The sequence below is a fragment of the Astatotilapia calliptera genome, chromosome 18, assembly GCF_964374335.1.
Source record: "Astatotilapia calliptera chromosome 18, fAstCal68.1, whole genome shotgun sequence".
In the NCBI taxonomy this organism is placed as follows: domain Eukaryota; kingdom Metazoa; phylum Chordata; class Actinopteri; order Cichliformes; family Cichlidae; genus Astatotilapia; species Astatotilapia calliptera.
In genome coordinates this window covers 33612630-33639458 of record NC_137439.1, presented here as the reverse complement: position 1 = coordinate 33639458, position 26829 = coordinate 33612630, and the positions used below count along the sequence as shown (strand labels likewise).

The 26829-nt window shown below is 41.7% G+C and overlaps 1 protein-coding gene across 2 annotated transcripts; it reads right to left on the bottom strand.

Annotated features, from left to right (window-relative positions):
• Positions 1-127: 127 nt before the first annotated feature.
• On the bottom strand, positions 128-25566 carry xrn1 (5'-3' exoribonuclease 1). 2 transcript variants are annotated; one of them, XM_026149108.2, is made up of 41 exons: positions 25300-25566; positions 24062-24294; positions 23479-23576; positions 22497-22606; positions 22288-22398; positions 22120-22205; positions 21945-22032; positions 21647-21815; positions 19725-19792; positions 19453-19590; positions 19182-19354; positions 18448-18537; positions 17999-18155; positions 17733-17852; positions 17458-17627; positions 17218-17335; positions 16900-16995; positions 16564-16667; positions 16296-16430; positions 15979-16141; positions 15516-15629; positions 13005-13103; positions 12796-12911; positions 12528-12674; positions 12320-12409; positions 11602-11737; positions 11432-11488; positions 9305-9437; positions 9124-9193; positions 7823-8018; positions 7588-7677; positions 7406-7489; positions 6950-6994; positions 6686-6766; positions 6423-6560; positions 6182-6317; positions 5938-6101; positions 5716-5829; positions 5514-5610; positions 4588-4769; positions 128-4054 (listed from the first exon to the last, which is right to left on the bottom strand). In XM_026149108.2, the coding sequence occupies exons 1-41, from the start codon at positions 25372-25374 to the stop codon at positions 3725-3727; spliced, it is 5121 nt and encodes a 1706-aa protein (XP_026004893.1). In that variant the 5' UTR covers positions 25375-25566; the 3' UTR covers positions 128-3724. The 2 variants fall into 2 exon arrangements, with proteins under 2 accessions (XP_026004893.1, XP_026004894.1); XM_026149109.2 differs by having other exon boundaries at positions 7594-7677.
• Between the last annotated feature and the right edge of the window lie 1263 nt (positions 25567-26829).

The window sequence follows — 26829 nt, the reverse complement described above, 5'->3', positions numbered from 1 at the left end:
TTGTAAAACAATGCAAATTACTAAATCGACACATTACTTTTTTGACTCCTGATTTATTGCAAAGTTTTGATATTATTTAAATGTTAAAAAAATAATGTTTACAAAAATATTTTTTATACACAAGCAGTAGAAGAAAGTCAATGCGGTTTTATTTATATAGCCACAAATCACAACAACAGTTACATCAGAGCACTTTATATTGGAAGGTAAAGACGGGACAATATTAGAGAAAACCCTATATCAGACAAACCCCTATGAGCAAGCAGTTGGCAAGAGTGGGAAGGAAAAACTTCCTTTTAACAGGAGGCAGGGTGGCACATACCTCTTCATATGAAAATCCCCTATATGTAAACAGAGTCAACAAAATAGTCAAAAACATGATGGGGGTGTCAAGACATCGCCGGTCTCTCTGATCCTTTTGCCTTGATAGAGATCACGCAGAGATGTTTCAAAGTTTCACACAATCCTTTTATTACCCATTTCCTGGCAGCAGAGGGGCAGTTGCCCCCCTGTAGATGTGCCCCTGGTCAACACATAACAGTCTCAAGTTATTACTCATTAAGAAGGTCCTGGATAATCTCCCCATCTTAAACTTAGAATCACATTTACAAAATGAGACCGAGTCCTTACTGTGGGTCACACCTGAGGGCTTCTGTAGGACTGAGTCAAAGCCTTCTTGCAACTACAGGTACCACCCTGGTGGCCATTAAGAAAAAAGCAAGTTTCAGGCATTGCCTTCTTTCAATTTAACGAAAAAATAAAATCAAAAAGGAAAAAGCCACCGTCACAGCCATGTTGTAACAAAAGATTCATTTTATTAAATGGTTATGTACAAGACATTCCTGAATCAAAACAGCAAGTCCATAACGCTTCATCTTCTGTTACCTTTACATCTTCTCGTAATCTGAGTACCTCCCCTCCCCCCCACCCCACAAAAAACAACAACAAAGGACAAAAAGAAACAAACAAACAAACAAACAAACAGGTGTGCTTCCATTTTCAAAAAGAGTTTTAAACACCCCCCCCCTTATTGCACCAGACCCTTACACACTTCAGTCCCAAGGTGGCTATGAGGGTCAGTCTTAAAGAAAAAAAGGGGGGAAAATTACTGTAAGCCTGCATCCCTCAAAACAAGGACCGGTTAAATACAAAACATGGTCTGGGTAAGTACAATTTAATTTGTCTCTACAGCGGCTTTACCACAAACATTACTGAAGCGATAGTCGAATTACTTACAAAAAAAAAAAATCAAGATCGTCTATAAAAAGGATGTCCGTAAAATCCATAGTTCAAAAAAGAAAAGCCTTTTTAAAAATGGTGAGATTATTTATGTGTGACTATGTAGTGATGCGTGGAAGTGGCTAACTCAGCTGAGAATTTATATCAGATTTAGAAAAGCACCGACCAGGAGCTGAGCTATGTTTCCAAAAGCATCTTAGACACGTGGTTCACTCCACGGACGAGTATGTTTCCTATTAAAACTCTACTGCTGTCTTATATTTGGGCTGTGCTGACAGATATAAAGCCGCTCTGAAATGAGACTATATCAGGTCGGACACCTGATCAGGATTCTGAAGCTTAGCTGTCATCAGCTGTGTGAGGCCTGTGCTCTACACAGTTAATAGCAAGCTCCTACAATAATAACACGACTATCACAGTGAAATAAACCTTGAAACAATCACTACAATGTGGGTCAAACAGATATTTGATGAAGACATCGATAAATTTCAAGAGATTCCATATTCACAAGGTGTAAAATTAACACTGTGCACAGATAATTATTAAAGTTGGATAAAAAGGCGACTGTAAACCAAAGAATTTCAATAGTAACTGGCACAGAAATTAGCAGGCTCCTTATTATAAACAAGAGATACAGCCCTAATCAAACATCTTCAGTAGATCACTCCAAAAAATTTAATTTCGACTCAAAAAGAAATCAGGTTAAGATCTTTTTTTTTAAACCTGGATAAAATCCACCCATAATAAGCATAAGATGCTTTTGGAAACTCTTGACTGTAGCAGTGTGAACGTTCCTGCAGGTCCGGCAGAGCTGAAGAGAAGAATCAGACCATTTTCCAACAGCAAAAAGGAACCTCTCTGTAGGTGTGTGAAACTATCTGTGCTGGTGTTAAACAGCTCTGCAGTGGCAAGTGTGTGTGTGTGTGTGTGTGTGTGTGTGTGTGGACTCGAATAATTTGGGATTTCCTCATAGTTCTGCATTTGTGCAGGTGGTGTGAATTTAGTCGTCTTGTTTCTAGGTGCTGTTAACAAACCATGAAAAGTCTTTAAGAAAAAAAAAACGATGAGCCTGAAGTAAATAAAAGGCGGTGTGTGAGCAACGATGACCAAACCCCAGAAACAATAAAACATCACCCTTCCAAACAGGATAGAGCTGCTCTACGATGGCATGAATGGCTGTAGCAACAATAGAAGGCCCCGATTTCTGCATAAACTTGTTTAAAAATGTGATGTATGCAATGGGGGCTTCTACCACAGCTACATGTCCCTGAGAACAAGGTCCACGTCACATGTTATTGGGACCTGCACACCATGCTAACAGAGGAGGGTTGAACCTGCTGCACTCAGACGTCTTTTTTCAGTCCATGAAGTCTCATCCAGCAACACCTGGAGTCTGAAAACCTCTCAGCTGGGAAGGAAGACTGAGACCGTCAGGAGTCCAACTCTACAGGCTGTTCACTGTTAATGCCCCCTCAAGGAAATATGAAATGCTCTCAGTGATGCATGTTTTTAGAGTTATGTCAAAGGTCCTCTTAATCAAAAAAAAAAAAAAAAGGAAAAGAAAGAAAGAAATCATTCCCTTTTTAAGGCAGCGTCTCACTTCAGCACGAGGTTTTCTTAACCACTCAAAATGAAATGTAGTCACAAGACTGCTTCCAAATCTGCTCCTGTGGAGACACTAATGTTCTCTGCTCGAGCAGGTGAACAAAGCTGGCGGTTTATTACTATTGGGGGTTTGTGTGTATGACTTTAGGCATTTCTTTTTGTCTAACATAACACTGTAGTCACCACAATCACTGCTGAGAGCAACATCCAACAAAAGCAACAAACACAAGTAGTTAGAAAAGGCCCCCAGAAGATGTGTCAGGGAGCTGACGGTTGCTCGGGGAAAGTGTGTATTCTGCAGCCTCTTGGTGAGTGGTTGCTGACAGTTGCCAGAGTGAAATTGGCTGCAAACAGGCATAGAGATCACCGGCAGGCTGCTGTGACTTTCCCCGAGCTAACCAGCATGTAGGCCTGCATGACTGAGGTTCAAGACAGGTGGACACAGAGCTGTATCGTGGATAAAACCAGTTAATTTTAGTATAATAAATGATCATGAAAATCAGAACCTCGCTTGTGGTCTGTAGTCTGAGGGGTCGCTTTGGAATGTTTTGTGGCCTCAGCACTGACTGGGCGAGTACAAAGTTAGTGCTACAAAGAAAAGACGAGCTGTAATAAACCTCCTTTAGTGGGGAACTACGATAATGTGGCACAGACCTCAACTCCTGAGGAGGAGTCTGCAAGTTGAGCAGTGAAGCACATTTACATGTTTCATTGCTGAAAAATAAAAAGGCTCGTCTGAAGCTGCTCTTGGCTCTGTAATGACTTTCACATCGATGAGAGTTTGATCAGGAATGCTGAGACACACACACACACACACACACACACACACACACACACACACACACACACACACACACACACACACACACACACACACACCTCATGATTCTGAGACTTGAGCTGCCTCAAAGTTGACTGCTAGCTTCCTTTGCCGTCTCTTGGAGGCAGAGCTGGGGGTGTGGCCTGTTGCTGGCATGGTTTGCCTAGGTGGTGTATGCAGTGCCGTCGTCGTGGAGTCACCAGAGGAGAGGTCGCAGTTAACAGCTTGTTGGTGGATTTTAACGCTCTGTGGTTCAGTCTGACCTTGCAATTGGCCAGTTGGCTGGTTCTGGGATTTCTGTGCTTGGTTCTTAGCAACAGTTTGGGCAGCACTGTAAAACTCTCGAGTTTCCTGGTTCCTTTTATTTGCCGACACTCGTTTCTTAGTCACCTGACGAGGTGAAAGATAAACAGAAAGCTGAGTTACCAACCTGGCCTACGTCTGCACAGGAAAAGATAAATGGGAACGCTGTATTAACCTTTTTCCATTAGCACCTCCTGTGGTCGGCTCGACACAGTTTTCAGGGTTTTCTGTTAGTTGGTAGTATCTGGTACCTGGTACTACCAACTAATAGACTGCATGCCACCAACTGGCTACTCATTGGCGTCAATGAGTCGTGAGGGCACTTCCTTCACAAATATGAAATCTGTAACTTTTGAAAGCCTGCAACGGGAGAAATGGCTACACAGAAACAACACTGTGGTCCCGAGTCTGACGAAAAGCCACAAATCGAGCAGCAGGTACAACATCGCCTAGACGCCCACCTTTGTTGTATCATCCGTGTTGCATACAAATGGCGTTACAGGACGCTCCGCCATGTTGCTATAATGACCCTAAGCACACTAGGTGATACTCAATTGTAATGGTAAAACAAGTCGAACCGATCCAAGTAGGTCCTTATGGAAAAAGGGCTTATGTGTTACCTGTAAGGGGATGAACTGGTTGTGTGAGCCAATGGGCAGTGTCGTTGCAGGCTGGGGGCGCGCAGCGCCAGGGAAAGTCCCCGGTGGGCCGTAGAATGGCTGGTTTTGGTGGTGCTGAGGAGGCACCGTCATTCCCCAGAGAGGAGCAGGACCGTAACCCTGTGGGGGCAACAGCACACCACCTGGAAAACAAGAGCATACTCCTAAGATTAAAAAAAAGATAATTTTTAAGGCTTAAAAAATTTGATATGAATGCTGCTACTATTAATTCATCCCCTGTCACAAGGGTTCACCACACTGAGGAGCTCTGCATAGGGCGATAATCAAAATCTCATATCCGATATAAGACATTTATCGTCCCGACAACGATATAAAAATCACAAACATTTTGCATTTTCTGTAAATTCTGTGAATCTCGGGCAACTCGACGCGTTTCCAGCTGGGCGTCGTGTACCTGGAGTCGAGTGTTACATAAGTTGAAACAGCCGCAGCTTTTTTTGTGAGTATTTATGACATGGCATGCTGCGAGAAAAAGCCTGTTCTGAGGTTTATTTTTGAGCACCTGACGGCTCTTTTTGGCCTCTCGATGGTTTTACCATCGTCGTTGCTAAGGACTACGCATTAAACCAGGCGCTAGTCCCTCCGTAGTGTGGTTACATTAAATATAAGAGAAAGAGAGAACGATGAAAAATATTGCCGTAAACAGTTTATTTTGCGACACCATGAAACAAACGATAGCGTAAAATGAAACGACAGATGTTTTCATATCGTCCTCCGATATATGTCGTTATATCGAACAGCCCTAGCTCTGTATGTTTAATCTGGCAGAATTTTACACCAGGTGACCTCGACCCACTACACTATGGAACACCTTAAACTGATGTTTCTAAATTCATTGATGAAACCTTAAAGAAAGACAGACTCACCTTGTTGGTTGAAGACAGCTCCCATGTGGGGAGGTCGTATCTGACCCACTCCTGTGTACAGAGGAGGTGGGAGGGGGAAGCCTGACCCGAGTGAGTTCTACAGATGCACAGAGGGTCAGCAACACATTTAATGTTTATCTCATTGGTTACAAAGTTCAGCCTCTCACACTTGTGAATCAAATATCTGCGTTTGTGTGTATACCAGTCTCTGAAGTGCAAAGAAAGCAGCTTTCTCCTTGGCATCGTGTTCTGACTGGCACTGTGGGCCATGAACCATCAACCCGTTGGACAGTTTCACCTGACACAGCACTAGACCCTGCGTCAGTGTTAATGGAAATGATTCAGAGTGGGGCACTTGTGAAAGTGGGAAACGCAGAGTAGAAAAAAGTGTGACGTAACAGAAACAGAAAATAGAGCGTGTTACCTGTCTGTTGCGCATGAAGCTGAAGTCAGGTGGCGCCATACCTAAAGCCCCACAGATGCAGGCCAGCTCTGACACCTTACTGCCCAGCAGGGCGTTGGCAGAGGCAGCAGGTGCCGGAGAAGGCAACACAGGCGCGTCGCCGTGTGGGACGTTTATTTTTGCAGCTGGAGGGAGAAAAGTAATGATCATAAGGAGGAGAATACAGAGAAGAAATTTGCCTGGGATTTAGAAATCACTAAGCTACCGAGTTTCTTTGACGATCGTCTCCTGTTCTGCTGCTGGCCAGCAGGGGGGGTGCTGTTTGACGTCTCTTGAGCAGATTGACTTCCTGTTCCAGTGCTGTCAATTTTAAGCATCTCCTTCAGCACCAGGGTTCCCTTCTATAGCGACAAACCACACACGATCATTCACATTAGGCTTTTTATGCTAAGTGGTTCTTCTAAAACTCAGAGGTTCCTCTTATTTTGGCTTCACCGCATATTTACCATGGCAAAAGACTGTGGGGATAATGGGCCATCTGGCTGGCTGTCACCTCCTTGTGGAGGGGCAGGAGGGGGTGGGGTTTGCTGGTTACCCTTGGAGATTTTTAGATTGGCAATGAGGTCCTCAAATTGTGTTTCAGCCTGAGTAAGAAAAAGTAAAGAAACTGTAAATCATCGTCTTGTTCAGGGTACGAGATTCTGACCAGAGATAACCCTGAAAAACCAAAAACAGGCAGAAGTCAAAAGAAGGATTTGTGTTTCTGCACCTTGTTGGCTGTATTGTGTGAGGGAATAAAGGAGCTGACATCTTCATTTTTCTTCAACAGTCTGATGCCAGCAGGTGGGGTCTATGAACAATACACACATCATCAATTCTAATCCAGTCCACGCAAATACAACACAGAGCAATTCATGCAAACGCACGTCGCTGTTAACATGAACGTGTGAAAACCAAAAATAAAAACTGATGAATTTAACATGATAAACTTAACCAATTGTGCACAACAGAAACAGCTGATGTGTCGACTCACAGATTTGCTGGCGGGTTGGTTCTTCCCCTGCTGGGAATGTCCTTCCTAGAACCCGAAACACTTTTTTAAAACTATTGTTTTAAAAGCGTAATTCAAGAATTAGTAGTGAAATAAGGAACATCACCAGAGCACTCTTTGTATTCTGGTTAAATTCCTATATAAAAACAAAGTTCCTAAGTGCCTATGTCACTTCACTGTTAAATCCTGAAGCAATCACATCAGCATTCATGGAGGAATTTCTGTATCACATCTATAAGGTTCAGTCTGGTTTGGGAAAGTATGTGGTTATTTATTTGAAACCATTACAAGTTCACTTGAACTAAAATAAGGACAATACAGTAAATATTTCTCAGCATTACTAGTTTTTCCTTAAAATTCCTGCTGGACTCCTAGGACAGTGAGAGAGAAGTTTTAGAGGAATCTAAAAAGCTGGTGTCTGTTTCACTGAAAACTTACATTGTTGTGCCAGTGAGCAGGAGGCTTGTTAGGAGGGCCTGTGTTCTGCAGAGACTGCCATACATTACTGTACTCCTCTTTGTTCTGGATGGAGAGAACGACATATGTAGAAACAAGTCATGTTACACACATTGCTGAGAGACTATAACAGTTAGGCCAAATGGAGCAAAACCTGCTCTTACCCTGACCTGGTGCTTTTGGATGGGACCTTTTGAGGGAGAGCTCCTGTTGCCCTGTGAGGCAGCCTTTGCCACACCATGTTTGTTGTTATGCTACAAATAAAAAGCAGTTGGAACAGTGAAAGAGGAGAAAGAGGAGGGATTTAGGTGAAACTGTGGAAATTCCAAATCATTTCCACTATTCCAAACTGGGGAATAATTTGTACATGAATCTACTGTGAGCATTCCACCCTCCTACCTGTGTGGGGATAAAAGGTGAACGAGGAGAGTGGTTCAGGCCTGCCAGCTGCCGGTACGAGCTGAAGTTGCCGCCAGTGGCAGGCTGCGGTTTGACGATGGCGGTGAGTTTGTGGCCAGTGTGATCAACCCGTGCTCCGTGGGAAAGGTTGATCAGGGCGCAGGGAGGGAGGCGGTAACAACGAGAAGATGTGCACCTGAGGAAGCACATGAAGAGGCAAAGCAGCTGTGACCGTCTGCTGTAAAGAGGAACACCTTTACTCCAACAGTATCCTGGTATGGACATCGTGTGTGTTCTGTTACAGCCTGACTGTATGATTTTGTGTTTTACCCTCTTCTTGTGCTTTATGTAACCGTTTTGTAAAAGACTGCGCACTCTGCAGCTTTTTCTGTCTGGTGTAAAGAAACTGAACACTGAAGTTGACGGTATGACGTAGTAATTCAGTCAAAGAAGAAAAAGTCTTGTCAATTATTGTCAAAGTAACAGTAGGTTTTAATGAAGTTTAGTTAGCCATCTAACACTGATCCATGAGCAGTTCGTTTCAGGGTGACTGTGATGGCAGCGTATAAGACAAGCGAACACTTTTATCCATTCAGAGCTGCTTTGGAGGAGGACAGACTGATGTGATCTGGCCGCTGCCTGTGACATGCTCACACATGTGTTTGTGTGCAGTGAACAAACTACTTGGGGAATCTGTTTGAACAACCATCTGGAATGTTTGCTTAACAAATCTGCTTTAAACAACTGTTGGGAACCATTAACGGATGATTACTCCTGCCATCCAGGTGAGCGTTCATGTGCAACCTATGACTAATAAAAAACAACAACTAACATTAACAACAGGCAGCAAAGACCTCTCTGCTCTTCCCCTGCCCACTGCAGCTCAGTGGGTAATGGATTAAAGTATGTGATCTGGCAGCAAAATCAAATGCCCTCCCATTTCATGTTTGTAAATTGGGAATTGTTTAGAACTGACCATTCCCAACACTAATTACATAGTATTTAGTATTTATTTATTTATTGTCATTGTCAGAGAACAATGAAATTGCATTTGGGGCTTCCGTACAACCCGTAAAGAAAATAATGAAGAAAATAATAAATACCCCTTAAAACCCAAGTGTAAATATTTAACCCAGTGTGACTCCAGTGCAATAAGACAATCCTTAGCAACAACATGAGAACCTGACAAGTAAGTTCAGTGCTATTAAGAAGTTGGATATGGTTATTGTCCGTGAGAGGGGGGCAGAGAGTTCAGGCTGTTGGCCAGTCTGGATGTTCAGCAGCAGCACACTCATGGTTACCTGATGTTGAGACCTCCAGCAAATTCTTCATCAAACAGCACTTCATAGAGAACCTCTGCCTCGCGCTCCGCTAAAGAAACAGACACAGATACGGTATACTGTTAATCACGCTCTTGTGTGTTACCCTTGATATGTGCAGACTTTGCATATGAGGACAATGACGGCTGACGGGTGTCCTCACCTCCTTTAATGCCAATGATTGTCCCTCTGAGTCCCAGCGGGACGGTGAAGCTCTCCCTGATGTTGATGACTCTGTCAAACAGACGATATTCCGCGTCTGGGTCTGGAACTACACCCTGCTGCTGCTCCAAGGGCTGCACACATATTTTTATTAATGTTATCAAGTAATCTGCCATTGATCTTTTAAATTAACTGATTAGGAAAAAAAATTAAAAAGAGAGAGAGAGACTGTGTGGCAAACATCCTTAAACACACTGCATGAAAATGCCAGGGGTTCAAAAGTAATAGGACATTTGGCTGCTGGCTGTTTCAGTGTCATTTCAAATATTAGCTCACAAACAATCAGGGTGCATTGAGAATGCACACTCACGCATATAACCATAAACCATACAGGATGAGTCTGAAATTTGACCTGCAACCCCGGTCATGATTGCGTGGAGCACAGCACACCCAGCATCATCTCTGTGGCCACTGCACATTTGTAATTCATCACTGAACATCAGTTTCATCCAATCAGCCAAAGTCCACAGTTGCTTCTCTTAAGCCCACTGCAACAGGCTTTTCTTCCAAACACAAGAAATGAGGCTGTTCCAGATCACGGTCACTGCTACAGTTTTCTTGTGTTGCACATGCACCTTTGGTCTGATCCGTCCTGACTTCACAGTGTTGCAGTCTGATGACAGACGCAGGACATCCCAACCCACTCCCTTGCTCTCTCTTTTGCTGCCCAGCCTTTGGGCTTAATCTCTTTTGTTAATAAACAACATTTATCAGAGGTTAAACGGGTGACTTGTGTCGCAGCCTTACAAGCCAGCTGTAGCCTGTTTCCCAATGCTTCATCATAAACACTTGTTTGTGCCATTTTCTAAATTCAAATTCAATTCGTCACATACAGTCATACACAGTACGATGTGCAGTGAAATGCTTACACAACTGCTCGTGACCTAAAAAAAAAAAAAAAAGACTATGAATAGGAGAGGAAATAAATATGAAAATTAAAATGAAGGGTAAATTTAACTAGGAAAGAATAAAACAAAATATAAAAATTAAAGTTAAAATAAAATAACTACAACAAAATACACAATATAGAAAATATATAAGAATATATGAAGAAATATAGAACAATAACAGCAGCTGTACGAGTAATAAATGGTAATGAAGAAATGTCCAGGGTTGTGCAATCCACATATTTAAGTGACTTGTGATAAAGTGATTTGATTAGATGACCACGCAGTGCAGCAGCCACTAGTGTAAACAAATGTCCAGAATGTCCAGTGTGTGTAAGAACTGTATGTGTGGGTCAGGACTGTGTGGTGGTGTGATTGAGAGACCGTATCGCCTGCGGGAAGAAGCTCCTCCTCAGTCTCTCTGTGTTGGTCTTCAGGGAGCGGAATCGCTTTCCTGACCTCAGCAGAGAGAACAGTCTGTTGTTGGGATGGCTGAGGTCCTTCACCATCTTCCTGGCCTTGGTCCAGCACCGCCTGCTGTAGATTGAGTGCAGGTCAGGGAGCTCGGAGCGGATGGTGCGCTCAGCTGACCGCACAACCCTCTGTAGAGCTCGTCTGTCCTGCATGGTGCTGTTCCCGAACCAGGTTAAGATGTTTCCCGTCAGGATGCTCTCTATGGTTCCTGAGCACCTTGGAGGGCAGTCGGAAGTCTCTCAAGCGTCTGAGGTGGTAGAGACGCTGACGGGCCTTTTTCACCCCGGTGTTGATGTGACAGGACCACGACAGATCCTATCCATTTCTTTTTGTTATGCGTTTTCTTTTTCCAGGGCATGATGCCTTGAATTTTCTGATGTTGGTCATCATCTTGGTCCACAGCATGTTTTCCTTTCATAACCTTCCCATCTGGTTTGTACTTGTTCTGAGTCAGCTGTGTGTAAAATGTTAAGCAGCTATGTTGGATTCCTCCTTGAAGCAGCTGCATAATCCTTTTTATTGCTACACAGGAATTTCCAAAAAATATTACATGTGATTGTTGTTTGATATTAAACTGCTTTAAATCATCTGAACTTTGGCTGACAGGTCTTTATGGGGTTACCAGTCCTACGGGTTTTTTTATAACACAACCACAGCCCCTTTCTTTACAGGCACGATGTTAATACGTGCATGCCAAAGGTACTCACCCTGAAGAGGAGGTGAGGCTTGACTGTGACGCGGACTTTCTTGGTGCTCTTCTTCACCTAAGTCGGCGAGAGCGAGGCAGGAATGGAGAAGGTACAGAGGGAGAGGCGTGTGAATGGAAATGCAGTGAATACACAAAGAACTTCTGACTTCTGAAGTCTGTAGCTGTCACCTTGGTCTTCTCCACTGCTTCCTCGATCCTCTCCACGATTGCAGCATCCAGCACTTGGAGGTCACAGGATGCCCTGCTGATGGAGCTAACTGGGTGACTTTTTAACCATGAAGTGATTTCTGCTACCTTCTCTGCCCTGTTGGGTTAAAAAAAAAAAAAAGTCATTTAGTCATTCATTTATTTAATCTTCAACCTTCAGACATTGGTGCAAGAACAAGATGACAACCCCTGGCTCTAAACTCCTTGTCATCACCGGCGGGTGAAGCTTTATGCTGAGAACTTTTACCCTTACTAACCAAAGGTGATCCAGCTGACAAATGAGACACCAAGTGAGAACATATCAGGCAGGATGGTGCTTTAAAGCATCCCCCTTTTTTTTTTTTACTCTCATGGATATCAAAAGATAAAGATGGACTTCATAGCTTATTCAGTGTGAATTTAAACTAGAAATGTATTTTGAAAGAGGACAATTTCACACAGACTTCTATAAGTGCTTCTTTATGTAGCTAGAGATGTCGCCACCTGATGGCCACAAGAATGAATACAGCTTTTAGACACCTCAGCATCAGCTACACTTTTAAGACCTGTAAGCTACGTCCATCTTTTATATACATCTATGATCCCTAAACAAGTTTTTTCCCAGCAGGATGGAGTGAACGCAACCTTGGCAGGGGACTAAGTAAGGCCAGGGCCCACATGGCTGAAGCGTCCGTTTTACCCATTCTGGTCTTCTCCAGGCCAAATGTCATCTTCATAGAAAACATCATCGTGACTGTTTCTGGCCACGTTGTTGAACACCTCTGAAAATCTACAAAGAAACACAACCGCACCATCATTTCTAAAAGCTTCGTTCAATTCATAGGATAACCGAACATTAATACATAAGTTAAAGAACAGCGGTTTTCAAAACGACTCATTTGTTTTACCTGTCCAGGTATTCAGCCAGCAGCTCCTCCACAGCAGCAGAGTAGAGCCACTCTTTTTCAGTTCTCTTGGTGTATCCGGGAACTTCCTCGTTCTTCTTGTTGAACTTGAGGTTCAGGCCAACGTTAGCTCTTTGCTCCCCACAGGGACTGGACACAGTGAAGAAGACTGAAAGCTTAGACAAGGACTGTACCTGAATACGTGACGTGGTGCCAACAACAGCTCAACTCACTGCAGATATCCTTGTGGCATTTCTACATAAGCACTCACTTCTTCTTAGAGCCTCTACCAATGAAGATGCTTCCAGAGAAGCGGGAGACGAGGTAACCGGTGATGCCGAGACGAGAGGCCAGAACGTATCCAGGACTGTATTTCACGCTGTATTTCTACACGACACACAAAAACGTATAAGGTGAGGGGAGAAAACTCGCAAAACTAAACGTACATATCCACAGAACGACTCCACGAGCTCGTCTTACGTGTTGGTTCTGGATTAAGGGCTCCAGCTGTGGCTCATGTGGCACACTGAAGACCACTCGAATCCGCCCATCTTTGATGACATCTTGGGAATCTTGCACCTGAAAATTGATATTAATATGAATATGGAGATGTGGAGCATTAATCAGATAGACTTTTTAAAAAATGGCTGGATTTCTATACCTGCCATGGTAATTAAGAGACGGTGTGTTTCAGGTCAATTTACAGAGTAACATGAAAGTAAAGTAATGAGTAGTGTAAGAAATTACTTTCTCCTGGGAGAAATTACCGTAATTGTCGGGCTATAAGCCGCTACTTTTTGCACAAGCTTTGAACCCTGCAGCTTTTAGTCAGGTGCGGCTTTTCTATGGATTGTAGGGCTGCTCAATTAATCGAATTTTAATCACGATTACGATCTGGGCTTTCAACGATCATTAAAAATGACTGAGCCGATTATTAGCCCCTCCCTCATTTATCCGCGACACCTTAAAGGCCGGTCCGTGAAAATATTGTCGGGCATAAACTGGTCCGTGGCGCAAAAAAGGGTGGAGACCGCTGATTAAGAGGACCCGAGGGAAGCTCGGAAAGCTAAGCAGAAGTTATTTGGAGAGGAGAGTGACTGCCGTTGGTTGAAAAGAGTTAAAAAAAAAAAAAAAAAAACTTCAGTGGTGTTGCACACTATTTTATATTATTTTTTAAAGTCATTGTTAACCCTTTAAAGCCGGTCAGAGCTGCACGCTCCGTTTTGCGTAACTATTTTTAAATCCCTGTAGAACCTGAACCGTGTAAGCTAGCGCAATAATTTGTTTTGCATATGAAACCGGAGGAGTTGTACTTACATCTGATGCCATCAGCTTGTCCTAGGTCACGGTTTCGTTCCACATATAGCTTTGCAAAAATTGCATAAAAAGCGCTTGCAGGAACAAAAACATAATATTCCAGAAACACGCTTTGCCGATCCATCAGCTGTTCATAACACTTCCCACAGTGAAATGATGCACCTGCTGTTTTCTTTGCAAATTTGCATCATAGGATTGTTTTTTGTTTTTCCTGCAGTATATAAAAATTGCTGTATCTCCAAAATAAAACTATGAAGACACTCAAAATAAATTTCCTGTGGTGGGAAACTATTTTTTGCAACTTTATTGTATTTAAAGTTTTGAGGGATAAACCTCTTAAACTTCTCCAAGTAGAAATATATGTAAACAAAACAAAAGCGATTTTCAATTTTTTTTGTAGTTTATTGCACTTTTTTGCAATTTATGTAATTACTATGCACTTAGTGCATACATATTATTAAAATATGGGCTATAACAGTTGTATTGATGTATAGCAACTTGAAATGCTCCCACAAATGGCACTACAGCATGTAAAAAATAATATAAGCTCTGGCGGACTTGGTTCTATAGTAGGTCTTAAAGGGTTAAATAAATATCGTCAAATAATCGTGATCTCAATTTCAGTGAAAATAATCGTGATTATCATTTTTGCCATAATCGAGCAGCCCTAATGGATTGTCCATGATTGTTGTCATATCGTAAGAGGATTTGTTTTGTTTGTTCTGCTGTTGTACGGCACTACGTTGCCTGGCGGAAGGATCGGGGTTCAAGAGTGGTATGTTGGTCACGTGTCCGTCCGCCAGGCAACGTAGTGCCGTACGAAGTAGCGCGAAAAACAAACTTCAAAGTAGCGCTACGCGTTCAGCGGGAGGCGTGGATGATGAGCGGCGATAAACTTGCGAAAAGCAAGTTATGCCCAACTCCACCGGTGGATATTCTCTTACATATGATGAGTCAACATTGAAACACCTGCGGCTTTTGGTCAGGTGCGGCTAATGTATGTACAAAACAGGATTTTCCCCTGATTTTAGCTTGTGCGGCTAATATTCAAGTGCGCTTTGTAGTCTGGGAAATACGGTAAGTAACATAATGCATTACCTGTAAGAAAAGGGTTCTGTGTATAATGAGTAATGGCCCCAACACTGATCTCAGCAAAGAGGGGAAATACCTCCAACATGCACAAACATTTGACCCACAGGTCATGAATGCAATGCCTTTGATATGCTGCTTAGTGATGCTGGTGAGTCTCCAAGCTCAGTCAATGAGAATCGATATGAGAACCAATAAGGAATCGAATTGATAATGGAATCACTAAGTTCTTATCAATGTTATGTTCATATTGTTTTGCATTACATCATTAAGCTTGAAACAGAAGGTGTTTTTCACAGATCTGTTCTAAACTATATAAATAAGCCTCTTAATTTTTTTGTCTTTTTCCCCTCAGAGTATCGAAAAAATGATTGTGGAAATCAAACTTATCTGACAGTCGCCGATGATATTAATGCACAGGTGACAGCTAGGGGCACAGTGTTTTGTTTCTTCACTTATATTGAATGTGACAGTGTGAAAACACGGACATTATACTCGGATTCTTGGTTTAAATTAATAAAAAGAGTAACTTGGGTAACGAGGGAGTAATCCACAGACTAAGAGAGCAAACAGTGGATAACATACCTCTCCCATGGCACCGTAGTACGGGTTTCCCACCATGAAGACGGTTGTTGTTGGAGGAAAGAGCTCATCTAAGCTCTTGAAGCAGGCCAGAGATGAGCAGAAGGCTTTGATATCCTGAGACCATGAAGATAAGGAAGAAGTGTCTTTAAAATAATATCTATAAACACTTAAAAAAGAAAAAAAAGGTGATAAAATCAAAACCATGTGCAGTAAACCTAAATTTGCCTAAAACTACTCTGACAATAACCAGAAAGAAACTGAAAGCATGTGTTGGGTTTATTTCAGGGTTTAGTTTCATTAATATGGCTGCACTCCTCAGCTTAAGCAGGTTTTCTTCTATTTTCCTGCAGCATGAAGACCCTGCTGAGAAACACCACAGCCTCAGTGACATATACACTGCTATAAGAGTCTTTCACCCATTATTCTCCGTTTTCTTCTCGCTATCATGTTTGTGTGCAGGTACCTTAACAACCGCCTGGTAGGCAAAGGGGAGGACCTGTTTGGCCCACTGTTTCTCCAGTTCCACCACACCATTGGCTTTGGGAACGTATTTTCTTCCAGTCAGCAGTTGGCCGTATAAAACCACCTCTGTCTCGTTTATCACGATGCCTTTCCTCTTCAAATAACTACGAGAAAGAAAAGCATAAATAACTAAAGAAGCCAAAGAATATGATGGTTCTGGCAAAGAACAGAAGGATTGTTTCAATAATATGAAAGAGTAGAAATGACTGAAGATGCATACAAACTCAAACACTTGCATTATTTTGCTGAGTTTCTTACTATTCAGTGATTCCTTGGACATCCTTAATCCAGTCCTTCTGCTCCTTGTCAGACAGACAGGTGACTTTGGCGGGAGGAGGAGTGCTCGGCCTGTCATACACTCTTTGGACACCCGGTGGTTCCTCAAGATAAAATCTTCAGAACAAGTTGCAAAAATTCACTTGTAAAGTCACTAAAGTCTCAATATAATATTTTCAGATTTTTCAGTTTCAGATTTTTCTACACATCTACCAGAAAAGTCAGCAGTCATAGCAAAGCCAGCTCTTACTTCGTTTCTCCGTCTGACACTGCAATGATGCGAGCTTCCTCTAGATGAGGCCAGTTGACAAACACAGACTTTCCCAGAACTTGTGCAGCAACATCATCACATGTCTGAAGATAATGACAGGAAAGAAGGAGAGAGGCAGAGACACAGAGGATAAGGAGACTGCCAATGTTCCTAGAATAAGACCAAGAGGTGACTGGGTGTGAAAAATATTTTATGCAGTTCTTTTAATTGTATAGACAGTGATTCCAAGACTTCCAAGGGACAATTGATCAGTTCTTAATAATAAAGTGTTGAAGCTTTATTAAACTAGATCTAAAAACATAAACAAAAGCTCACCGTTTCCCCTTCCTGGTTGGGGAGGATATCCAGCAACATGTTCTCCCCTCTGCTACTCTGCTGGAACACGACCACCCCGCCTTTCTTCTTGTAAAACTGAAACGACAGTGAAGGAGCCAGAGCATGAGAGTTTGAGAAAGGGAGATCATCTTATAAAGACTGCTGAATTTACTAAACTTGCTATACTTCTTTTTTCTTCTTCTTAAATTGGCAGAATTAATTTCAGATTCATACGTTGGTTGTGAGTTAAGACGTATTTAACCAGGTTCGCTCCAACTTTGAACAGTTTAGTAGTAGTTCAGTTATGCACATGCCCACCTTGTGTTTGATGTGTTGTAAGGTGGGAAAGCCACAGAAGTACAGAGCTGAGCGGTCAACGGGCTTGCTGACGTGATCTAATGAAACTTGCCAAGCATCCATGGGGATGTGCGCTGTCCTGTGATGATCAACCACAAAAGGCAATCAGCCACAGACAAATATGACTGTTGAATTTCACCTCAGTAGGACCAAACGCATGAGTTGTTTTCAGAAACAATGAGGATCGTTAAAGGCATCTACCTGACGTGGCAGTGGACGATGTCGGGGAACAGTTGAGGCAGGGGGGAGGCGTAGGCGAAGTCCATTTCCCTGTCGTACGAGTAGACTGCACACTCTGTGTGGCAGTTCCTGGCCTTCTCTTCTTTTGTCAGCTTCCTGTTGCAGGCCTCCATGGCTGCTAATAAGCACCTCTGTTCGATACACACACAACATAAAGTTACACACAGTTACAAGTTGTCAAATTTGATTTCGACAACAGACCTGTGCCATTTCTTCATTTCGAATTGTGTGTTTACCTCATCTATGAATGGAATGAGCACCACAGCCTCCCACTCCTGCTGCTTGCCATTCAGGTCAGTTTTAAAGTCAAGAGGGTAGTACTCAATAATAGCTGAACTTTCACTAGTCATCAGATGCTGAAACATAACAAAATACAGTATTACGATCCCCTGTATACTTCCTGTCCTAATGTTAAAACGATTTCTATATTAAATTATATTTTTATTTCTTAGAGTACATCTTGTGCATTTTATATGAGTGAACTTGGATTTGCATTTGTTACCCTGTAACACTCGGGCAGCAGTTCCATGCTGGCAGCAGGCAGGACTGCCAACAGCTGCTGGAAGGGCATGAAGGGCTGTCCATGCTCAAAGGTCAGCTTTAACCCAGATACATTCCTGATGTCTGACAGGTAGGGAGCGTAGTGGTAGGGGTAGTACCTGCAGAGATAACACATAATACTCAATATAGAGGTTTAAAGAAGGAAATCATTTACTTATTGTTCTTCTCCCCAAAGCAAATCAATCAATCCACTTTTTCTGTGAAATAACTTTTATTAGACAGTAAAGGTTCAGAAACCCTCATTAAAGCCTGCTGTGTAGAAATATGTCGAAATTTGAGCCTCTCTTTCAATCCTCCCACATTTCTGTGAGACTGTTAATGAGCTGAATTCTCCAATAACAGAAAGAGAAAGATCAGGGAGTAAATTACACAGAAGAAAGAAGCACTCACCAGCTCCAGGACTGAACTCCATGGTAATAGTAGTGGAGAATCCACTGGATACCTTCCACATAACACTTGGCTTGGTTGGCTAGAAACTCACTGCAAATGGAAGAGTGAAAACATAGTTACAAAGTGCAAGCTGCTGTGATGAAGGGCACTGTTAACATTTAGCCAAGTCACTTCCCTACCAATGGGATCGTTTAAAAAAGGAAACTAGTAAAAGGGCATCACACTGCTGGGAAACAGCAACACACACGCACACAGACAGACACACAAGCATGTCTATTCTAACTGCTGATAAGGGAGAAAAACAGATTTTGTCAGTCTTAATAGTTTTACCCTTTAAAAGGTATGACGAGGTAAAGGCTGCTGTACAACATCTTAAAGTGCACCTATTATGATGTTGATTTTTCGGTCATAGATGAGCATTGTTCCAATGGTGGACGCCTGAACCTCAAAGTTTTGTTTTTGTGCTGGTGAACACTTTTCCAAAAAAAAAAAAAAGAAAAAGGGGGGGGGGGGGGGGGGGAGTGGTGACCAATCATTTATCTGCGTTATTGAACACTGGTCATTCTAACTTCACTCTGTCTCAGCCAGTCACTGAACGAAGATACAACAAACAAAGAGGTGAAGTGAAACTAAGAGTTAAAACAATGAAAAGTGTCAAACTTCTGTCCCAAACATTTTTAGCTTTCTTCTTCCCATAATTTGCTTTTTGTATGCGTTTGTATAAGTTCACTCACTCAGACACCACGTCCACGCCGATCTTGCTCATGTAGTATGTGCGTTTGTACTGTCTGAACTCTGTTTCAAAGATATCATCCTCCTCCTCTTCATCATCTGCTGCCGCTGCTGCTTTTTCCTCTCCGGTGACTTTCTCTGATGTAGTCAGGGAAGCCAGACAGAGAGCAGAATCCTACAGATATTTTTTTTTAAAAAGTCAATCACTGGAAAGAGACAGACATGAAAACAATGCTGAAAGACACAATGCATATTTTCAGTGCTGGTCCCTACCTCATTCTTTCTGGCGTCTTTGCTGGCAGCTTCCTTCTCAGCTGCCAGTCCAGCAGCTTCATTCAGATATTTGTTACCAACTTTGCTTTCAAACCACTTCAAATCCACAAAGACCTCATTAAAATGTTCCCGGTCAAACTGGCAAGACATGGGGAAAAAAAAAAAAAAGTACATTTTGGCAGAATACATTTGTTTCATAGCAAACGACATCAATCAGTATATGGGACTTGATCTTAAAATGAATGACCCTTAAATAGAAACTAGTGTCTCACCTCAGCAAGCTTCTCCAGGTATTTCTCAAAGTTTCTGAGGTTTAAGTGACCGTTCTCATTCAGATAACCTAAAACAAACACGGGGACGTTATTTTATATATGTGAATGACAATAAACAAGTGGGACATGAATGTTTTTCTATATTGTACTGGTTGACAATTCTAAACTATCTGGGCCAGCTGGACAAGCACAGCACATGGAACAAACAAAAAAACAACATATTTTGTGTATGAGAGGCTTTCAAATTCTGAATAAATGCTCAAAAAATACATCCCTGCTGCATCAGTTCTTTTTCTGGGGGGGGGACTTTGTCACATGATAAAGTTGGAGCCGCCAGAACCAGGCTCAGGGTAATTCTGCCAGCTTCACGTTTAAAAGGTTTCTTCCTGTTCAAAGGGAGTTTTTCCTTCCCACTTGGTCATAGGGGGTCAGCTGATTGTTGGGCTTTTCTCTGTATAATTGTTGGGTCTTTAGCTTACAGTATAAAGTGCACCTTGAGTCAACTGTGGTGCAATAGGCAAGGCAAGTTTATTTATATAGCACAATTCAACAGCAAGGTGATTCAAAGTGCTTTACAGAGACATTAAAAAACAAAAACAAATAAAAAGCATGATTTAAAATTGATTAAAAAATAATTTTTTTTAAAAATCAGTAGTTAAAATGTAAGTTTTGAAATTTAAGCTTAAAAGTGTGGATTTGGTGCTTTATTCAAATGCAGCTGAGAACAGGTTCAACCTGGATTTAAATAAACTGAGTGTTTCAGCTGATCTGAGGCTTTCTGGGAGTTTGTTCCAGATATAAGGAGCATAAAAGCTGAATGCAGCTTCTCCGTGTCTGGTTCTGACTCTGGGAACTGATAAAAGACCGGATCCAGATGACCTGAGGGATCTGGAAGGTTCATACTGGGTCAGGAGGTCATTGATGTATTTTGGTCCTAAACCATTCAGAGCTTTATAGGCCAGCATCAGAACTTTAAAGTCTATCCTCTGACGGACAGGCAGCCAGTGTAAGGACCTCAGAGCTGGACTGATGTGGTCCACTTTTTTGGTCTTAGTGAGGACTCGAGCAGCAGAGTTCTGAATGAGCTGTAGTTGTCTGACTGATTTTTTAGGTAGACCTGTAAAGATGCTGTTACAGTAATCAAGCCTACTAAAGATGAATGCATGGACTAGTTTTTCCAGGTCCTGTTGAGACATCAGATCTTTTATCCTTGATATATTCTTGAGGTGATAGTAAGCTGACTTTGTTATTGTCTTAATGTGTTTTTCTAAGTTTAGGTCTGCATCCATCACTACACCCAAATTTCTCGCCTGGTTTGTGGTTTTTAGATGTATAGATTGAAGTTCTCTGGTAAATGTAATCGTTTTTCTTTGGCGCCAAAGACTATTACCTCAGTTTTGTTTTTGTTTATCTGGAGAAAATTGTGGCACAACATTCAATTAAATTATAGAGATACAATTTAATTGAACTCAATAGAATATACATGAATACAGCATGGTGGCTTTCTTTTTTTTTTCGCATTTCTGCTGTATTTCATCTTTTTCGCTGAGTGTGTGTTCAAAAATAAATAAATATTTTTCATGCTTTTGAAATCCAAATTTGTTTAGACTACAGTTCGTTACAGGGGACAGAGCGAAGTCCTAAAGAGTAAACCACTAAAAGGATACAGTGTATGCATCTGTCTCACCAATAGATGATTTCGTCAAATGTTGCAACACAACAAGCATGAAGAAACCTCACTGCACATGTTGCAATCCACTATAATTATTATGGAATCAAATAAGCCTAAGCTAAACACTTTAAAACATTTAAAACTGAATTGAAATGTTTGGTTCCAACAGAAATGACACTGAAAACCAAACTGAAAGAAGAAACTAAAACTAAAAACTGAGGAAAAACACAAGATACGAGTCTGGTCTTACCCCCCAGGCTTGGTAGTACACTCATGTACGTCTTGTACAGCAACGGTAGAGCGTCATGATTGATGTGAAGGTTGGGGAGGTGAGGGATGAAATCGTTTCCTACCAGGAAACCCATTAGAATCCAGTCATCTATTACTTGCTCCAGGTCATAATCGGAACCCATCTTATTCTGAAAAAAGAGGCGCAAACATTTAGACGTCATACAATACAATTTAAAAAGCATATATTAAAAATTTATCATAATATGAAATCTCGCCTGGCATTTAAAAGCTGCCCACTTTAGGCACGCTTGTCTCACCTTGAGCTCAGAGAACTCGTAGTCGATATACTCTCTCATCAGAGACAAGTGAAGCAAGTGAAAAGTGGTCTCCTCTGGAGCTGTTATCCTGAAATGGAACAAAAGAGCAGGGTTCACAAAACAATGCAGCACAACAAAGAAAGACAAAATAGACTGAAGAGAAGAAGAGAAGAACCTCTTCTGGGATTTCTTCCCTCCAAAGCGGACTTCCTCCCTGAGCAGAGCGAAGTTTGGCTCGTGGCTGGTCAAACCCAACATAATCTACAACACAGAGTGAAGGACAGACTGAACCTTCAGGTACTGATTTGAGCAAAATGTTCATCAACGATCTGTTTAAACGTACCAGGTCAGCATCCAGGCCGTACAGGCAGTGTCGCGTGTTGGGGTCATGATTGGGCTTGGTGTTCTCTGACCGAATAAACTCCATGATTTTGTGTTCCCCCTCCCCTGGTGTCTGTAAAGAGAAGAAACACAAACGTAATACATTCATTACCGACTCAGAAACAGTACAACAGTACATACAACAGTTACACATACACCACTCACACCCACCTCGTGACCGGACAAGTACACTTTGACATTCTCCCATAGCTTGTCATTGGAGAGCTTGTTGTGGACGAAATACTTGAGCTGTTCCTGAAGTCGCACCATGAACTCAGTGCCTGGAAGAAGGATTTGAGATTAAAAGAACTGCTAACATTTTCAGAGACCTGTTCTCTGTATATCTCTTAAGGATCCAAGAAGAACTGAGCAACCCAAGTGTTTTCAGCTGCTCAGTTCTGCTTTCCCAAGGGGTCGCTACACCAGACAGATCTGCATATTTAATTTGACAGAGTTTGAAACAGGACCCTTACAGTTAATCCAGGCTCAAGACTAACAGAAGAGGTACATAGGCTGGGTTTTGTCCTGCTTGGGTTGAAATGGGAAATCTGTCTTATATAACGCCTGATTTAAACTTCTGCAGGGAATCTTCATAGAGCCTACAAAGTAGGCTACGTAAGTTGCCAGTGTAGTTGTCGGTATGCCGTTCCACACATTTATACCCGTCCTGGTTCGTCATGTGTTAAACACAGTGTGGTAGTATCCTGGTGTTTTAAACGCAGTGCCAATCGATAGAAACAAATAAGATTCTGGATTCTGTTTTCCCCCTCCTGGGTCTCCACTCTTTGCTTCTGGCACTTTTCTCTTTTTATCCTGGGATAAATATATTTGTCCCACAAGGTTTTCCACTTCTTTGTACATTCCCTCACATCCACTCCTTGGGAAAATATTACATCTCTGCGATGACCTATTCGCTAATGATTCTAGGTAAATACCAACGATGCGCTTTGGCTAAAATGTCAATGTTGAAAAACGAGTCACTGGATGTTTACATCTGACATGCAAACATGTTTTTAATAAAAATATCACATACAGTACACATATAAAAAACACAGGGACACAAAAATAAATTCAGGTGTTAAACTGTATCAGGTGGTTCTGATCTGTGTCTGTGTGATGAGCATCTTTGCATGAAGCTTTAGATCTTCCTTACCAGGAGTGATACAGTTGGAGTCGAAGCGAGCCTCTGTGGGAAGCACCTCTCCTTTATCCAAAGCTTTTTTTATCTTTTCCTCTGCTTCTTTGGCGGACCTAGACACACAGACACCCACACACAAGCGCACACCCACAAGTAGATATAAAAGAGAGAAGGTCAAATTCAAAGTCTCAGGCTGTGTCTCTGCCTGCAGTCTGTGTTTCCCCTCCTGTCTGTAACACTGAAGCACAAAATGTTGTATTTTAGCTCAAGCCTGTTTGCTGCTCATTCTTCCTTATAAGGTAACTCACATAGGGCTCAGGTTTACAACTGCAGCCTCAGAAACATCACATAATTATACCCAACATCTCTAAATATATCTGAAAACAGACATGACACTATAATCAGATAACTAAGAGAGAACATGGCATTATTTATAGTTTGGATTCAACATCAGGGTACAGGCATGCTAATAAAATTCCATCTCTTTATTTGGTCAGTTCAAGAAAAGCTACTCCCAATATCCTAAATTTAGTGATTCTCAACAAGTATTATGATAGGATTAGCATTTATTCATTTAGATTTATTCATCCATCACAACCTGAATCTACGTCCTCTCTGCTGGTTCATCTTCGCCCTTGGCGCCACACCATCCACCGCCATGAAGAAAACCTTGCGAGGCTTGATGATCCTGAAGAGCACCTCCAGGTAATGGAAGATGTCTGCAAAAATCTTTTCCTCAGAAATGCGAAAGTGGACATCCTCATCGTTTGGGTGAGAACACTGGTGGATGATGCCGTTCATGTCCAGATAGAAGTTGTCAAACTCTGGAATCTGACAAAGACAAACTGATCACATACCTAGTACATTCAGGAACATGACTTATCTGTAAACGCTCACAATGACGAGATCTTTCAGGTGTGGCAGATGTTTTTAGGAGGCTGATGAGTTAAAGGAGGGTATATTTGACAGTCATAAAAACAAGATAGTAAGCTCCTTTCACCTGACACATTAAAAACAGTCTCATGAGTATGCCATCCACCTTTGATAACATCAGACCTTTATGTTTTGTTCCGTTTTATTTACACCGGTACCGACATGAAACATAATTCCCATATTTACTGTTACCAATTTTCTGCTAAAGGTGGTTATTTACTGCTTTAATACAAATGCAAAGCTGTCTGAGGTAAGGAGGGTGACACTGAACAATGTGCGCTGATGAAACTACTGCTGGGGGAGTGAAATAGCGGCTTCCTTTCTGCTCAGAGTGTAGAAAGTGGTTCAAGTCCCCCCGCAGTTACTCAAGTAGCCTAAACTCTCACGTTATTCGAGCTGTGGCCAACAGGCTGAGCTCATACTTCTGACATTTCAAACAAGTTCATTGTAAAGCGCAGTTACTGTTAACCAGCTGGTAACAATAACTACCCGAGCCCCTATAGATCTCTAGTTATCATAAAAATCAGTTAGTTAGCCAACTGCAAGAGCTTATTGTTGTTTAGAATGTTCCTGACCAACAAAGGCCAAAATTACCCAGTGGTAACTCATTAACATTTTATTTGTTTAGTGCGAATAAGCGCACAATGGAGACCAAAATAGCATATTAGTGATGGAATTTGGTTAATAACGTCATGCCTATCCTGTGTTTAACAAAAGGATGAAGTGAAGAATGTGTGCTAAAAGCAGAGTTGTCCATTCGCCAGAAAACCATTGGTAAGCTACGTGGAATTTTAGTTCCGCGGCCCGCTATAGCTCTCTGATAGCGAACAGCTAGCTACGCTAGCACTGTGGCTACCAATGACAGCGGTCTGTGAAGCTAACCAGTCACCGCTGTTTTCCTACCTGATGTTCCTTGACAACTTCACTGAGACAAGGGTAGCGTTCCGAAATCCAGCGGTAAAATTTTGGCACTCCCATCTTCACAACAAACCTCTTCAGCCTCTAGGTAAAAACAGTAAACAGCAAAAACTGGATGGAGGTGTTCGCCTATGCGAGGAACTACAATGTAGCTGGGGTTTAACCTGGTTACATGAGAACTTGCTTTAGACTCAGGTTTTGTTTCCAACGGCTGCTAAGTAGCTGGTTGTCCGTTGTCCGCCGGAAAAATCGTTCCGCCGCTTTTCGAGAAAACATTTGTTCCGTTTTTTGTAATTTTTTTGTGTTTGTTTACTTGCTTTCTTTTTGACATCTCATAAGTACATAGTACAACGTAATGCATATTTCTACGTAGAAAATATTTAAAATAAATAAGCCAAAACATTTTTACAAAATGTTGTATTAAACGTAAATTTGTTTGCTAGAAAATAACTTTGCAATAAATGTTATATAATATTTATTACAAAAGTGAGTAAATGGTTGTTTTTTGTTTTTTATAGAGGTTGAGTTACCCCAAAACATCAAGTTTTTGAAAACAGCCTACTTAACATCTGAATCCAGAAATATCAGGAATCTTATACAATTTCCAAGATAATTAAGGGTGCCTATATTAAATATGAACTCCCAAGGCTGGGAAGTAGGAACAGTGTGTGCTGTGTCATTCTGAATCTAATAGGAACTGAAAAATCAGATCAACTGATATGAAAGAAAGAACACACTGTTACAGGGCCCGTCTGGCTTGCAAGGCCCACTGCAAAGCCTGAAATGAAGAACTAGTTTCCCCTCAGCAAGACAGTTCCACATTTCCACCTAATGTACAACTTTGCCTTTTCTATGATGCTGAATATAACTTTCATAAGGTTTGCAGAGGTAGATTAGACCTACTTGAAATTTGTTTACTCAAAACCTCAAATCTGAATGCATGCTGCCCAAACTGAGCAGTCAGTTTTTGAGTTTTAACAGAAAAACGCAGGCCAGCACAGTATACACTATACGAAACCATGAAATCTGAACAGACAGTCCCACCTGATGGCTGTAGCTCAGGAGGTAGAGAGGGTCAACTATTAATTGGAAGGCTGGTGGTTCAATCTCTGGCTGCATCCTTGGGCAAAATACTAACCCCAAGGTGCATGTAAATTTGACATAGAATGAAGTATCTGTATGAATGAAGCATGTTGTACAAAACACTTTGAGTGATCAGATAGAATAGAAAAAGTGCTATATAAGAACCAGTCTATTTACCAGAGCGTCTTTCTTTTGTCGCCCTAATTTATTAAAAAAAAAAAAGATGCAAAGCCCCATGCTGTAAATGCTTATTTTATAGGACACCAAGGAGAGCGCAATTTTTCAAGGGAATTTAAACAAGAGTTTAAGGGTGCCATTGCATCGATGGCATCTGGAGGAGGACTACAGTATCCTGAGTCCCAGCACTGACTGAAAAAGCACCTTGTCCATAACCAAGAACGTTTCTTGCAATTCCGATCAACTAACCCATCA